The 17,023-nt window shown below is 42.0% G+C and overlaps 1 protein-coding gene across 1 annotated transcript in view; it reads right to left on the bottom strand.

Moving 5' to 3' along the window:
* The window catches only part of LRRK1 (leucine rich repeat kinase 1), a 98,731-nt gene that overhangs the window by 22,130 nt on the left and 59,578 nt on the right, over positions 1-17,023 (bottom strand). Inside the window, exons 22-26 of the mRNA XM_087878330.1 lie at positions 15,076-15,239; positions 10,786-10,925; positions 5,873-6,122; positions 3,102-3,268; positions 185-382 (exon numbers count right to left, since the gene is read on the bottom strand). Of these exons, the coding sequence (XP_087734456.1) occupies positions 185-382; positions 3,102-3,268; positions 5,873-6,122; positions 10,786-10,925; positions 15,076-15,239 (919 nt within the window). The remainder of the gene's footprint in view (positions 1-184; positions 383-3,101; positions 3,269-5,872; positions 6,123-10,785; positions 10,926-15,075; positions 15,240-17,023) is intronic.

The following is a 17,023-nucleotide window of genomic DNA, read 5'->3' as shown; positions in this document are numbered from 1 at the left end:
TTTCTTGGGCTGTAAAGGAGATGGCGGGAGGATGTACCTTCAGACTTGCAAGATTGATAAGACCTCACCAGATAAATCAGATAGTAATCATGACCAGATGAGCTAATCTGTTTTATTGTAAAGCTACATTGATAGAATCTGGCAAGTATGGTGGACATAGCTGGTCCGAAGATCTTTCTTTTACCTTTAGAGTTTTCTGAGAGAACGGTGGTCAGGCTGCCCAAAGGAGCCAATTCTAAGGCCAAGCTGAGTGGGTGGATGCTGATCCCAATCAGGGAGACCACGCAAGGGTACTGCAGTGAGTGGAGAATGCTGGCCTCTTGACGGAACTCCGAGAAGCTCTTCATGGCATCCATCGCCCGTAGATGCCTCAGCATGGTGTCTGTGCAAAGAAGAACAGACACGTGTATGAGGTCCACCTTCTTGGATCATATCCCAAGGCAGTAGTGGATTCCACTTACCTTCACTACTGGTTCGGAACTGTGAGCACGTGCACTTGTGCACACTTCACTTCTGCGCATACACAGAACCTTCTGCGCATGTGCAGAGCGTCTGTGATGATGTCCGGGCAGGTGGGCCGAGCCTCCCGCCAACGCCACTACCGGTTCGCCCGAACTGGGGCGAACTGGTAGAAACCAACCACTGTCCCAAGGCCATGAAATCCTGAGGGATGTCCAAATGCCTCTTGCAAGCCTCTGGCCCCAAGAGTTACTTCTGCAGGATGAATTTGCACACCAGAACAACTAGACACAAGGACAGTTTTTTTCCCCGCATGCCACCACTCTGCTAAATACCGTAACTAATTCCGACAACACTGTCAAACTTTGTACTAAGGCTGTATTACTATTATTCTTCGCATCCTTCCTATTACCTGTCTCTTTTTCTGCTTCTGACTATAACTTGGTTGCTTGTATCTTTACGATTTATATTGTTTTATTTAGTTTTCCTAGTACGGTTTGATTGCTTATTTGGTATCCTATGATTATCACTACGTGTTGTATCTTATGATTCATGATGAATGTATTTATGATGACTATGATCATGATTTTTTCACTTATATCTTTTATGTACACTGAGAGCTTATGCACCGAAGACAAATTCCTTGTGTGTCCAATCACACTTGGCCAATAAAGAATTCTATTCTATTCTATTCTATTCTATTCTATTCTATTCTATTCTATTCTATTCTATTCTATTCTATTCTATTCTATTCTAATTCTAATTCTAATTCTAATTCTAATTCCAATTCCAATTCCAATTCCAATTCCAATTCCAATTCCAATTTTAATTTGCAAGCAGTGGTCAATTCCTAACCATTGCCCACTTTACTGTGACTCATTTGAGATATAACAGAGCCTTGCATTCTGTATTTTAATTAAATTCAGATGCTTTTAATATGCAACTGAGGAGGAAGGTATGATGTAAGTCAAGATGACTTCATCAATTGTCTCTGTGAAACCAAGTAAGAACACATGAGAGGTCTGCAGAAGAAAGCTTCAGCCCAGCAGAAGCATCAATCAGTCAATCAATCAGTCAATCAATCAATCAGAATACAGTTGAAGGGACCTTGGAGGTCTTCTAGTCCAACCCCCTACTCAAGCCAGAAACGCTATATATTCCAGACAGATGGCTGTCCAGTCTCTTCTTAAAAACCTCCAATAATGGAGCACCCACAACTTCTGGAGGCAAGCTGTTCCAATTAATTCTTCTCACTCTTAATCAGTAGAACAGCTTGCCTTCAAAAGTTGTTGTTGTTTCATCCCGGGAGGTTTCTAAGATTCTTTCACAAATTCTCTGCATTCAAAACCGTTTCCCCCCCACCCCCCAATCCACACTTCCACGCCACATTTTTCTTCTTATTTCTGGTTTCTGCAGGAAGCAAGTTGGAGGTTATCTGATTTTAATTCCGATTTGTCTGCTTCCATAAACTGGATTCCTGCAGCCAAAACGCTTACCTCTTGTTCCATTAATGGAGATAGTTTCCAGATAAGCTCTAAAGCAGGAGTCTCCAACTGGCTGAGGAATTCTGGGAGCTGAAGTCCACAAGTCTTAAAGTTCCCAAAGTTGGAGACCCTTGATCTAAAGGCTACATTTAAACAGGTGCTGCTGATACTGAAAAGGGGTAACATTTGCCTACATGTGGAACAGAGGTGCTATTCAGCAGGTTTTGACCAGTTCTAGAGAACTAGAAGCGGAAATTTTGAATAGTTCAGAGAACCGGTAAATACCATCTCTGACTGGCCCTGCCCCCATCTATTCTCTGCCTCCCGAGTCCCAGCTGATTGGGAGGAAATGGGGATTTTGCAGTATCCTTCCCCTGGAGTGAGGTGGGAATGGAGATTTTATAGCCGGGGTGAAATCCAGCAGGTTCTGACATATTCTGGAGAACCGGTAGCAGAAATTTTGAGCAGTTTGGAGAACCAGCAGCAGAAATTTTGAGTGGTTCAGAGAACCAACAAATACCACCTTTGCCTGGCCCCAGAGTGGAGTGGGAATGGAGATTTTGCAATATCCTTCTCCCAGGAGTGGGGAGGGAATGGGGATTTTGCAGTATCCTTCCCCTGCCACGCCCACCAAGCCACACCACGTCCACCAAACCACACCCACAGAACCGGTCGTAAACAAAATTGGATTTCACCTCAGTTTTACAGTATCCTTCCTCTGCCACGCCCACCAAGCCATGCCCACCAAGTCATGCAGAGGTGGATTTCAGCAGGTTCTGACCAGTTCTGGAGAACTGGTAGCGGAAATTTTGAGTAGTTTGGAGAACCAGCAGTAAAAATTCTGACTGGCCCCGTCCCCATCTATTCTCTGCCTCCAGAGTCCCAGCTGATCAGCAGGAAATGGGGATTTTGTAGTAACCTTCCCCTGGCTTGGGGAGGGAATGGAGATTTTACTGTATCTTTCCCTGGAGTGGGGTGGGAATGGAGATTTTACAGTATCCTTCCTCTGCTACGCCCACCAAGCCACGCCTACCAAGCCATGCCATGCCCACCAAGCCACACCCACAGAACCGGTAGTAAAAAAAAATTGAAACCCATCATTGATGTGGAAGGAGTAAAGAGCCACTCTTCCACATCACTCAACACTGGCTTCATTACCTCCTGCTGAATTGGCAGAAGTCTTATATTTTTTAATCTGAAAACGCTTGATGGCTACTGGTTTCCCTTGATATTGTGCCCGATAGATAACCGTTCCACTTCCTCCTTGGCCGAGGATACTGTTTTCATTTTCTACATATTCCAGTTTGCTGTTTTCCAAGAATAACCTGCCAAGCATACCAAATGAAGCAAAAGAGAGAAATGGGATTATTAAGCAATACCGGTCAATGCAAGATTTAAGATCGCTCGTTTTCTCCTCTTCCTAATCTCCCCGAACAGACAGTGCCCATTTCCCTGGCCAAGACAAGTCTTTTTTTTCTCCAGCCATCTGCTGACTAGAAGATAATCAAGAAGAGAACACATTTTTAATTACCATCTTTGATAGACAGGCTGTTTTATTGGCAGCAGCTAATGTGTTGTTGTTTTTTTTAATGGGTAGCATCACTTCAAAGCACAGGTATGGGAGACTCAGGTAAGACAGGTGGCCAATAAATTTTACAAACAAACAAATAAAATAAATAAGAAAACCAAGGAAACATATTTTTTTTTTGACATGTGCAAGATGATGCTTTTGAATGACAGCTTTCCCACCAGCTTTTCCTGGGTATAGCATGTCTGTTTACAGCAAAGATGCACATTTTTTTCCTCAGCTGAGCTTCACACTTGGACTTTAATGTGAAGAAGATTCTTCCCTCCTCCCCCAAAATAGTGAGTGGGGCTAGGATGGAAATAACACGAGATTTAATTTCACTTTTTTTTTTTTTGCTTTAATTTATATGCCGCCCTTCTCCGGAGACTCAGGGTGGCTTACAATGCGTTAAGCAATAGCCTTCATACTTTTGTATATTTATACAAAGTCAGCTTATTGCCCCCACAATCTGGGTCCTCATTTTACCTACCTTAGAAAGGATGGAAGGCTGAGTCAACCTTGAGCCTGGTGAGATTTGATCTTGCAGTAATTGCAAGCAGCAGATGTTAATAACAGTGCTTTAGTCCACTGTGCTACCAAGCCTCTTTTCACATTTCTATTTAGATTCTATTCACATTTCTATTTAGATGAGATTAAAAGCACCGTTCATTTTGTGTGGTTAACATTTTCATCCGGCAGCTGGTAGTTAACCTGGGCGGATGCCAAAAAGACCAAGCTGGGTTAGATGTGACTAAGGACTAGGATAGGAGACCACTAGGAATTCCCAGGTTGTCAGCTGGATTGTAAAGTTAAAAAAAAAATCCATGAAAGAAATAAAAGTCAATTCTGAACTGCCGAGAAAAGAGTTACTTGGTGTCACCAATAGTCAAGTTTCTTTGACTTACCTCCTATCATGCTACAAACTGCAATTTGATAACAATTTCAGGAGGTCACCTACCACTTGGACAGGTGGGACAGCTGTGACCAAGATACCCTTTAACCAGGTCAACTGGGTTAACCACAACTAAGTCAACTTGACACCACCCAATGTATTAACAGAATAAAAGTGTCAACGCTGGCCTGACTGAGGCCATTTTGAGACTTCACTGCTGACACACGGGAGACGAGGGATAGGGAGGCGGGAATAGAGATAGTTGGGGTGTTGTAGTCAAAACAAAATACTTTCTCTTGGGAACCAAGGACCAGAGGTGGGTTTCAGCAGGTTCTGACCAGTTCTGGAGAACCGGTAGTGGAAATTTTGAGTAGTTCGGAGAACCGGTAGTAAAAATTCTGACTGGCCCCGCCCCCATCTATTCTCTGCCTCCCAAGTCCCAGCTGATCGGGAGGAAATGGGGATTTTGCAGTAACCTTCCTCTGGAGTGGGGTGGGAATGGAGATTTTCCAGTATCCTTCCCCTACCACGCCCACCAAACCACACCCACCAAGCATAACAACGGCAGCTACTGACTGGATCTCCAAACTCGACATTAAACTTTGAAATGTTATTTCTGTTTTCCTTTTAGGTTTTCTTACTGTTTTTTTTAATTGTTTTTATTGTTTTTAACCTGTAAAAATGAAGTGTTTTAATACTGTGTGTGACCAACCATACGCTAAATAAATAAACCCACCAAGCCATGCCACACCCACCAAGCCACACCCACAGAACCAGTAGTAAAAAAATTTGAAACCCACCACTGCCAAGGACATTCCTGCAGGTGCTCAGAAGGAGGGGACTGGAGTCACCTAGCAACTGGATAGTATCCTGATTGGACCAGGTGACTGATTATTTTGCGAAAGTGACAAACGTTTACTTTTAATTAGGTGGAAAACTGTGGGAATATTCAGAGTCGGTTTTCACCAGCCTGTGCCAATATGACATATCCAATAAACCTATTCTTTGAGGAAATGGACCGCCTCAGAGTTTTGTTTGCTATGGGTATGTTACTTGGAACCCTGACAAAAAGAGTTGGAAGGGATCTTGGTGGACTTCCAGTCGAACCTCCTGCTCAGGCAGGAGACCCTGTACCATTCCAGACAAACAGCTATCCAGTCTCCTCCAGTGATGGATCATCCACAACATCTGGAGTTTCCACTGATTAATTGTTCTAACTGTATAGAAAATGCAGCTCCCCAGATTCTACTGGTGGAAATTCTGGAAGTTGAATTTCTTAGCATACCTGAAAAACACCAAGCTGGAAAAGTTTGCTGTGGTAGACTATGGTAGGCAGAAATATAAGGAATTTGCTGCAAACATGACCCAAATATATATTCCTGTGGTGATTGGGAAAAAAATGTAGGAAACCCCAGGAAATGAAACTCAGACACCATAATTTTGGGAGAAAGAATGAAAGTTCCTTATTACCTGGCTGGAAAGTCCGTCATGAAAAGTTCAGGGACCAGCTCCTGTAAAGGGACAGGTAGATCTGGATGCTTGGCACAGGTGATGTGGTCCTGCTCAATAGCTGTGAGAAAACAGTCTTCCATATTGAAATACTGTCCATCTTCTTTTTGAGGGTTGTCTTCTCCATCCTGGGGCTTTGTGGTTGAACAGACGGGGCAAGGTACATATTGCTCCATCAGTAGAGTCCCGTCACTCTCGGTGGCAGTGAGAGCTGGAAAAATATGATTTATTTATTTATATATCAAACTTTTGAGCCATCCATCTCCTTCATAGGTAAAGGTAAAGGTTCCCCTCACACATATGTGCTAGTTGTTCCCGAATATTGAATATTCTGAATATTGAATATATCATGAATATTGGCAGGGGCTACCAATTTGGGGAAATGGATAAATGGGCTCAGAAGACTACAAATTAATATTAGGGGGGGTCCAAGTGGGTCAGAAAGACTTGTTCATATACAGTATCAATTGGTTTTGAGTCATGGTGGTGCAGTGGTTAGAATGCAGTAAAGATAAAAGGTAAAGGTTCCCCTCGCACATATGTGCTAGTTCCCAACTCTAGGGGGAGATGCTCATCTCCATTTCAAAGCCGAAGAGCCAGCGCTCTCCGAAGACGTCTCCGTGGTCATGTGGCCAGCATGACTCAACGCCAAAGGTGCATGGAACGCTGTTACCTTCCCACCAAAGGTGGTCCCTATTTTTCTACCTGCATTTTTTACGTGCTTTCGAACTGCTAGGTTGGCAGAAGCTGGGACAAGTAACGGGAGCTCACCCCATTATGTGGCACTAGGGATTCGAACCGCTGAATTGCCGACCTTTCGATCAACAAGTTCAGCATCTTAGCCACTGAGCCACCGCATCCTCAATCTCAATCTCTGGGACACAAACATTCATACTGGAGATATCTCTTTCAAGTGATTGTTATCCAGAACTGGACAAGGAGGCGAAGAATGATCAGGACATAACAGGAACATGTATCAACCATGCTGATGGAACAGTTCTCTCCATAAACTCTCCACAATTAATTGAAAAATACAACTCATGGATAATTGAAGGCCATAAAACTCCCAGGGACTGCCCAGAGCATTAGTTGATGGATATCAAATAAGAGCCACAGTGGTGCAGTAGTTAGAAGGCAGAACTGCAGGCTACTTCTGCTGACTGCCGGCTGCCAGTTCAAATCTCACCAGGCTCAAAGTTGACTCAGCCTTCCATCCTTCCGAGGTCGGTAAAATGAGGACCCAAATTGTTGGGGAAAATAGGCTGATTCTGTAAACCGCTTAGAGGAGGCTGTAAAGCACCGTGAAGTGGTATATAAGTGTTGTACCTACTGATTCTTGATGAATGTATCTTGTCTTTTTATGTACACTAAGAGCTTATGCACCAAGACAAATTCCTTGTGTGTCCAATCACACTTGGCCAATAAAGAATCCTATCCTATCCTATCCTATCCTATCCTATCCTATCCTATCCTATCCTATCCTATCCTATCCTATCCTATCTATCCTATCCTATCCTATCCTATCCTATCCTATCCTATCCTACGCTACGCTACGCTACTCTACTCTACTCTACTCTATTCTACTCTACTCCATTCTTTTCAAGGTCTGAAAAGGCCATTGCAAAGAAAACTCTCCTCCTGCAGGCTTTGAGAAGCTTGCTAGAAACACTACTTACTTAAAAACACATTGCCTTGCAGGAAAGTCTACATCTTAGGAAGTTAAACTGGTGGGGAATAGTTAGGGATGACAGCTTAGAGGACCTATTTATCAAAATCATCCGTTTTAGGCCTTTTTTTAAAAAAAAAAATCAAGTTGTGCAACTTTTTTCAAGTTATAAACCATAATTTGCACTTGATGTGCCATGCCGGGGACACTATAGCAATTGCAATAGCATTATAGAATGCTAGATTATGTAAATTGTATATAAGTCACATCATTATAGGAGTGACTTATATACCGCTTTACAGTGCTTTACAGCCCTCTCTAAGCAGTTTACAGAGTCAGCATATTGCCTCCAACAATTTTGGGTCCTCATTTTACCAACCTCGGAAGGATGGAAGGCTGAGTCAACCTTGAGCCGGTGAGATTCAAAATGCCAAATTGCTGGCAGCCAGCAGCCAACAGAAATTGCCTGCAGTACTGCACTCTAACCACTGTGCCACCACGGCACATTCCCCAAATATTTCCCAATATTCCCCAAAGTCTTCTGGTTCAAATAAAAATTTGATTTAGTTTTACTGATGTTTTATTGTATTAAATTAGTTAATACAGTTCATTCAATTATTTTCTCCTTCTGGCCCTTAAAAGCTGAAGACAAAGTTGGTTGGAGCAATAGCAATAGCGCTTAGACTTATATACTGCTTCATAGTGCTTTTGCAACCCTCTCTAAGCAGTTTACAGAGTCAGCCTATTGCCCCCAACAATCTGGGTCCTCATTTTACCCATCTCGGAAGGATGGAAGGCTGAGTCAACTTTGAGCCCGTGAGATTTGAACTGCTGAACTGCAGCTAGCAGTCAGCTGAAGTAGCCTGCAGTACTGCACTCTAACCACTGCACCACCTCGGTTCTTTGTAACTTTTGATAGGGCTCTAAGAAGTTTCCTCAAGACTTCTGAGGATGACAGATACTTCAGGCTTCTAGATGTGCTCCTTGACAGTAGAACCAAAGAAGAGTTCTGATAGATCAAGCCAAGATCCATCCTGTCCTTCAATGGGTGTAGTATAGTAGCTACAGTAGCACATATTTACGGGGTGCTTTGCAAGCAGATGAATATATATTCCTCTACTACTACATGAGATGTGGTGGCGCAGTGGTTAGAATGCAGTATTACCAGCTACTTGTTTGTTGCCAATTCGATTCTGACCAGCTCAAGGTTGACTCAGTCTTCCATCCAGTGGTGATATTCTGCCGGTTCTAACTGGTTCGGGAAAACCGGTAGCGGCGGTGGTGGGAGGGTCCGCCCACCCACCCGGACGTCATCACCTCACGTTTTTGTTGGTCTGCGCATGAGCAGAAGGTCTTGCTCAGTCGCAGAAGGTCTCACGCATTCGCAGAAGAACAAGCGAAGCGACCACGTACACGCGTTCACATTTGCAAACTGGTAGTGAAGGTAAGTGAATAGCACCACTACTTCCCTCCTTCCGAGGTTGGTAAAATGAGGACTCAGATTGTTGGGGGCATATACTGACTCTGTAAATCACTTAGAAAGGATGTAAAGCACTATGAAGGGGTATATAAGTGCTATTGCTATTGCTGATGTCTCCTTGCAACTGGTTATCTGTAGGCATGATGGTCTAACCAGGAGATAAGATTGAGTACAGATAGTCCTCAGCATATTTTTCTTTTCTTTTTTTCTTTTTCAACAGGCTGTTGCCAGAATCATGAAATCAATAACTCTTAGTTCTGTATTTTAGCTTCTTCATCAGTTTAAACATCCCAAACTTATTCAGGTCAGAAGTTGAATTTCGTTTTCATAATGCCTTTCCTTTCTTCTTTTTCATGCTTTACCAACTTTTCAGAAATGATCAAAGCGTTAACTTAATTAATGGAGTAACGTGATGATTAGTTAATGAATCCATTTACTGGGGGAAGTTAAATGATCTGAATCTGCTTTCGAACAAAGACAACATTCTGAAATTAAAAACACAGTATTCTTTGATTCGCAATGAGGCATGCATATTTCATAGCTGACATTTCAGGGAAAGGGAGGAAGTGCGTCTTCAAAATGCATTTATGGATGGGTTTTTTTAGCCCGTTGGTTCTTTTTGAGTGCATGATCAGAGGCACGCACGCACACACGCACACTTTGCATTAAATTATCCTCAAGTTTGTGAACTTTTAAAGTGAGCAATCACATGAATTATAAGACGACACAAGTTGGAAACATTTATGCATTTTTCACAAACCATTCTGTAGTGGCCAGTGCAATCTTTACAAATTATACGTGAAGCAGACCACCTGATCGTGGGGTTGAACTCGTAACCATGTTGAGTTACGGTTTCTTAAATAAATAATAATGGATTCACACCGTATTGTACACCACAAAGTATGGTTTATATTCATGACATAGTATCCATAACATCTGTTGAACACCTGGCTCTTCTCACAGGTGTTGGGCTAGAACATTAAGTGAGACCATTTAAATAGTTTATGTGATTACTTTACCGTAGGGATTTTTAGCTATGAATCGTCTCTGAAACGATATGTTCTCATTGTTTTGTTGTATTTTATGTTTTTAGCTCATTGTTAAGATGGAGGATAGGCGGCCATATAAATTGAATGAATGAATGGGATGGATTCATACAGCACAATAAGCCAAAGCAGAACAAATCACACAATTGGTTCTTATAATGTGATCATCCAGGGTGCTACATTCCTAAGGATAACATAGTAATTCAAGCTTAGGCCACTTCATCCCCATTTTAGCCGAAATGATAAGGTAAGGTAAGGTAAGGTTAGGTAAGGTTAGGTTAGATTAGGGTAGGGTAGGGCGGGGTGGGGCGGGGCGGGGCGGGGCGGGACAAGGCAAGGCAAGGCAAGGCAAGGCAAGGCAAGGCAAGGCAAGGCAAGGCAAGGCAAGGCAAGGCAAGGCAAGGCAAGGCAAGGCAAGGCAAGGCAAGGCAAGGCAAGACAAGACAAATCTTTATTGTCGTATGGCACACATTAAAATCAGTGGTGAAATTCAGCCAGATCTATCCAGATCATGCAATCCGGTAGTGCCAGCGGCGGGAGGCTCCGCCCATCTGCCCAGACGTCATCACGTCCCGTTTTTTACCCTCCTCCATGGAGAAGGCGCGCTCACTCACATTTGCGAGCTGGTAGGGAAAGGTAAGTCAATTTCATCCCTGATTAAAAATGCGGAAATCATTCTTACCAGGAAACCATTGGTCAATCAAAGAATTCACATGATCAGTGATGAAAGCCATGGCTGAAAAATCCCTCACGTCTGACTGGCAGATGATTTTAATGCCACCACTTTTCTTCTTCTTCCAATTCACGTCAGAGGACTCCACGCTGCCGGAATCAAAGCGAAGAGAAAGAAGATTGAGAAACTGATCGAATGGAAGGAGAATTGAGTACGTTTCTAGCAGCTTCCCCACTGAGACTCAGCAGCTAAGACACCTCTTTTGTCCACCGTTACCTACCTATTTTTATTCGTTTTTCTTAGGTCTACATCTTTCATCCAAGTGCAAAAGGTGATGTACATAAGGATGTAGCAGAAGGCCCAGGTTTCTCACAGACTTCCTATCTCCTACTCTTTCATTCCTTGAACACTCCTCAACTTACAAACAGTTCAGTGGAGTGACCATTCAAAGTTATAACATCACTGGAAAAAATGACTTACGGCTGTTTTTCACACTTATGACCGTTGCAGCATCCCCATGGTCACGTGATCAATGCATGGCAACTGACTCATATTTATGACGGTTGCAGTGACTCAGAGCCTAACAAGCTGTTCTGCCCCAGCTACCGACCCCAAAGAACGCAGCACACACAAACTCTATACAAAGCTTATTTTACTTAAATAACTTTGTCTTTATCAACCAAAGGCTGTTAATAAAACTGTCTTAACAGCCTACCAGAATTCTAAGATAAGGTAATCACAGTCTTACTAGAGTTGGCAGAAAGCCCAGAAACAATTTTGCAGAGAATCCAGACACGAAGGAGATTGAACTAAAGTTGTTCCCTGCAAATTGCTTCAGTTGGCGTTCTTCCTTAAATAGGCTAAGGGAGTGGCCAATTAGCCCCAAGCCTTACTCTCGAGGAGACCTCCTCCTGAGGAGCCACTCCTGCCTTTTGGCAGCTCTGTGTGTCCGTGCATCGAGAAGAGGCTCCTCCTCTTCGTCCTCTTCACTTAAAGGAGCTTCTGGAGGTTCTGAAGGCCCTGGCTGAATCCCTGCCTCTGGCACCACATCTTCTCCAGCCTCCTCACTGCCCAACTCAAGCGCCAGCTGCACAGGCTGCTGGCGCAGCACCACACCAGTCTCCTCATTGTCAAAATCAGCTACAATCTGCACAGGCTGCTGACGGGCCACAACACAAGCAAAGTCAATGGGGAAACCAAATTTACTTAACAGCTGTGTTACTAATTTAACAACTGCAGTGAATTCTCTTAACAACAGTGGCAAGTAAAACCGTAAAATGGGGCAAAGCTCACATAACAGCAGACATTTTGGGCTCAATTGTGGTCATAAAAGTCAAGGACCACTTCTATTCCTAGGAATTGAATGCTCCACTTTCATTCCCAGTTCATCAGGGTTCTTTTTTGTAATCAGAAAAGGGAAAAGGCTGGTAGTTGGAAATTAAACAGTGGGAGGTTATAAATACAACCCTCTGTGTGAACGCACAGCATGAATCCTGAAATTGCTCTTCCTTGTGTGAGGGTTGAAGGAGTTTAAAAATTTGCATTTGTGTGTTGGAAGTTCTCATCTGAAAGGTGGTGCAGGCACCCTTTGCAAACTTGCAGGATTTAACTCTGCTTTTACTAAACACTCCAAATTTCTTCCAAACAGAACCAGGCTCAAAGCAGCGCTTATGGGGAACAATTCATTATTGAAGATTAAGACGATTTGAGAAAACAATTTGAGAAATGTGTTTACGGCAGTGGTGAAATCTAAAATTTGTTACTACCGTTTCTGTGGGCTTGGTGGGGGAGGGTAATGTGACTGGGTGGGTGTGGCCAATTTTTTTTTTAACTTTTAAAACCATTTTTTCTACAACCTCTTTGGTGAAGAGGTTGTAAAAAAATGCTTTCAAAAGGCTCTGACGATTCCAGCTGAGTTTGCCTGATCGGCAGAGGCTATTTTTCTTTTAAAAGCCTCTGACGATCAGGCAACTCAGCTTGGATCGTCAGAGGCATTTAAAAGAAAAAAAGCCTCTGCTGATTAGGCAACTCAGCTTGGATCGTCAGAGGCTTTTAAAAGAAAAAAAGCCTCTGCTGATCAGGCAACTCAGCTTGGATCGTCAGAGGTATTTAAAAGAAAAAAAGCCTCTGCTGATCAGGCAACTCAGCTTGGATCGTCAGAGGTATTTAAAAGAAAAAAAGCCTCTGCTGATTAGGCAACTCAGCTTGGATCGTCAGAGGCTTTTAAAAGAAAAAAAGCCTCTGCTGATCAGGCAACTCAGCTTGGATCGTCAGAGGCTTTTAAAAGCATTTGACGATGCCAGCTGAGCCATGCGATCGTCAGAGGCTTTTTTTTTTTTTTACTTTTAAAAGCATTTTTTCGGCCGAAGAGGTTATAGAAAAAATGCTTTTAAATTTTTTTTAAAAAAGCCTCTGATGTTTGTGCGGCTCAGCTGGGCATGGGGGGGGGAGGGATTTTTGCTACCAGTTCTCCGAACCACCCGCCTCCATCGCTACTGGATTGGGCGATCTGGTCCGAACCGGGAGCATTTCACCCCTGGTTTATGGCATCGGAATAGAACTCATCACTCAAAAAAAAAATGTTGATCTCAAGGAACAAAAAACAAAGGAAAACATTACGGAGCCACTAGTTGCGGCAAGATTAAAGTTGTGTGAGCAGGAGAATACAAATATCTACTTTGGCCTCCAAGCTTTCTGGCTTTAAAAATGTTTGATTGTCATCATTTCCAAATCTGAGGAGGATTTTTTTTTTTTTTCTTTTTTGCAAACTATAACTTTAAAATGTGGGAGTTTCGAATAATGAGTTTCAAAGACCAAAATTGGCCTTCAGGAAAATGTTACGAAGAAGAGGAGGAGGAGGAGAAGCAGATGGAGAAGATGGCCTTGAGAAAAATACGTATCATTTAGCTATGGTGGATCTCCAGAGAAGAGAACTGAAGTCAGAACTGAAGAAGCTTCTTGGATGAGGAGCAAAACGTTTTGAAGGAAAAACAAAGTCCAGTTGCCTTTTCAAAAAGCACCTTCGAATCGTCTTCAGAGAAAATAGCACTAGCATTAGCACTTAAACTTATATCCCGCTTTATAGTGCTTTACAGCCTTCTCTAAGCAGTTTACAGACCTCTTGCCCCCAACAATTTGGGTCAGAGGTGGGTTTCAGCAGATTCTGACAAGTTCTGGAGAACCGGTAGCGGAAATTTTGAGTAGTTTGGAGAACCGGTAAATACCACCTCTGACCGGCCCCACCCCCATCTATTCTCTGCCTCCCGAGTCCCAGCTGATTGGGAGGGAATGGAGATTTTGCAGTATCCTTCCCCTGCCATCCCCACCAAGCCACGCCCACCAAGCCATGCCCACAGAACCGGTAGTAAAAAATTTGAATCCCACCACTGATCTTGATCCTCATTTTACCCACCTCGGAAGGATGGAAGGCTGAGTCCATGGTGAGATTCGATCTGCCAAACTGCAGTCAACTGGCAGTCAGCAAAAGTAGCCTGCAGTACCACATTCTAACCACTGTGCCACCATGGCTCATAATTCTAATTTCCACCTTTTCCCAAGCAAAACAGTAGCAATAACAATAAATAGTCCTTGATATTTGGCCACAACTGGGACAGGAATTTATGTCGCTAAGAAATATGATTGTTCATATTGAGTCATGCCAAATGTTTGACTTTTTTTCCCATTAAGAAAATTACGGGCACCTTAAGGAAATCTGACTTCCCCCATTGGCTTTGCTTGTTGGAAACCCTTGGGAATGGCGATCCCATGACTCAGGGACTTGTAAACTGTTGTGTAAATACATAGAGGTTGTCAAGCTCCCAAATTTTGATCATGTGATTGCAGGGAGACTATAATGGTCGTAAGTGCGAGGAACAATGGTAACACAATTTTTCAGCACCGCTGTAACCTTGAATGGTTGTTAAGGAAATGGTCATAAGTCAAAGATTACTGTAAAAAAAATGTTCAGTCCTAAGACTGAATGGATCCACATTTATTTTGGTCTTTTTAGGCTGCAGTTGTATTCACAGTTATTGGAGAGAAATCTCCACTAAACTCCATAGAGTTAAAACCAACAGCATAGAATTGCTCGCCAACTTAATTAAAACTAAGCAGCCAATGACACAGGACCTGAGCCATTTTATATAGTTGTGTACCGGCTCTAACCATGATTGTGAAAAAATTAAGCTCATATCTCTGCTTACTGAGAAATGTTAACGATGAGAGGCACTTTTTTAAAGTTCCATCTTACTTTTCGGTTTGGAATGCCTCAGGACTGGATCCACCTTCTGTAATATTTACCTCAAATAGCCTCCGTCAAAGGAGACAAACAATCCTTCTTGCCAATAAATGGTGTGATTTCTTTTAACCCGGAATGTGCTGCATCTGTTTCTTTGTGTGCCCGTAAAGCTGTAGATGACAGAACTTTTATTTCTGTTCTTGGTCACCCTCTTGTTTTCAAAGAACTAGAAGAGGGGGAAAATAAATGAACATATTACAAAAAGAATGGTACCAGATCAGTAATAAATAAAATGATAGATGATGGATAGGAATAATTGCTCTTTAGCCTGATTGTAAGCTGAAAGATGCAGAAATAAAATTAGAATAGGGGAAATATTAGAATATAAAATTTTATAGAATGAATAAAAATAATAGAAAGATTAGAAGTTTACATATGTTAGGCATTTTTTATGTATGTTTAAATAATATGAGGATTTACTTAAATTTGATAAATGTGATAGAGATTACTAAAATTGTTAGTGTGAAATGGATTAATATAAATGATACCCAGAAACAATTTTGCCTATACATAATAGAAAAATGTTTAGATTGAACAAGAAAGATATAGATGAAAATAGAGCTAAAGATGAGGAGTGAGACATTTTTTGTTTATGTACAATATAATGAGGATTACTTAAATTTGGCAAATGTCATAGAGATTATTAATATTGTTACTGCGAATTGGATTAACATGAATGATACCCAGAACCAACTCTGTCCACACACAAAAAGGATGTATATTTTTTTAAAAAAGAATAAAAAATATATTTTTAAAAAAGTAATAAAACCTTAGTAAAGCCACACCTAAAATACTGCATCCAGTTTCGGTCACCACATTATAAAAAATATGCTGAGACTTTGGAATAAGTCCAGAGAAAAACACTTAAAATGATTAAGGGTCAGGAGATTAAAACATATGAAAAATGGTTGCAGGCCAGTCTAGAGAAAAGAAGGACTAGGGGTGACATGATTATTCCAGTATTTTAGGGGCTGACACAAAGAATAGGGGGTCAAACCTCCCATCAAATGTTAGAAGTGGGAGGGAGGATAGATGGGCAATAAAATGATGTGTGTACATGATAGGAAATAGGGAGGGAGGAATGACCGGTGATAATGACCACAGAAATTCAGAACCAATTTGTATCAGCATCCAAGGCCTTTCTCAGCATCCTGAGAAAGAATATGAATTACCCCAAAACATGTCAGTGTTTTCAACACATTTGGCAAGTTCTGATTGGATAAAGAGGGACTGGTCATGGAGGGAGGGCTGAGATGAGGGGAAACTTTTCTGTAATTTTTTGCGTGCGGGAAACCAAGATCTAGCCTGACTTTACTGCAGCCAACATCTTTTAGTAAAAGAACTTTTCATTTCAAACAAATGGAGTCGATGGTCTTTCTTTCCTAAGGGATCAGATTGGGGCAGGTCTGACACCTGCTTTCCGAAAGCTAATCATAACCATGTCCTTCAATCTCTTCCAATAATACAATGCTTCCTACATTATCTCCTGACCATCTTCACATTTTTCTCTACACCTATTTCAGTTTTTCCGAAGCTTCTCCAGAACTGAGGGCTATGCTCAAAATAAAGTCTGTCTGGCTCAGAGAACAGAGAAAGACTGGGTTGTTTCAGTTTTGAGAAACTATATTGCTACTGGTGGCATGTTTTGCTTGTTACCCAGCAGTTTGTCAAGTCAGTCGCCTTGCCACCAAAGACCGGTGTTTTGCATCCTTAATTCTGGGGTGATACCAAGAACACACCCTGCAGTGTTACCGAGAAATACTTTCAATCTTCTTCTTTTTTTTTCAAAATTGTATGTTTATACGAGCCTACTGTGACCCTGAAATCATGCAGAATTATTCCCAGTGTTGATACAAATCAACGGAACAGTTTGAAGTGATGACAAGATAATAACAAGATAACAAGATTGGGTGGCTAATTACACAGATTGCCCATGAAGTTAATGCCAAT

Source organism: Pantherophis guttatus, chromosome 13 (genome assembly GCF_059756535.1).
Source record: "Pantherophis guttatus breed Tessera chromosome 13, ASM5975653v1, whole genome shotgun sequence".
In the NCBI taxonomy this organism is placed as follows: Eukaryota; Metazoa; Chordata; class Lepidosauria; order Squamata; family Colubridae; genus Pantherophis; species Pantherophis guttatus.
This window is presented reverse-complemented; position numbering and strand designations above follow the sequence as displayed.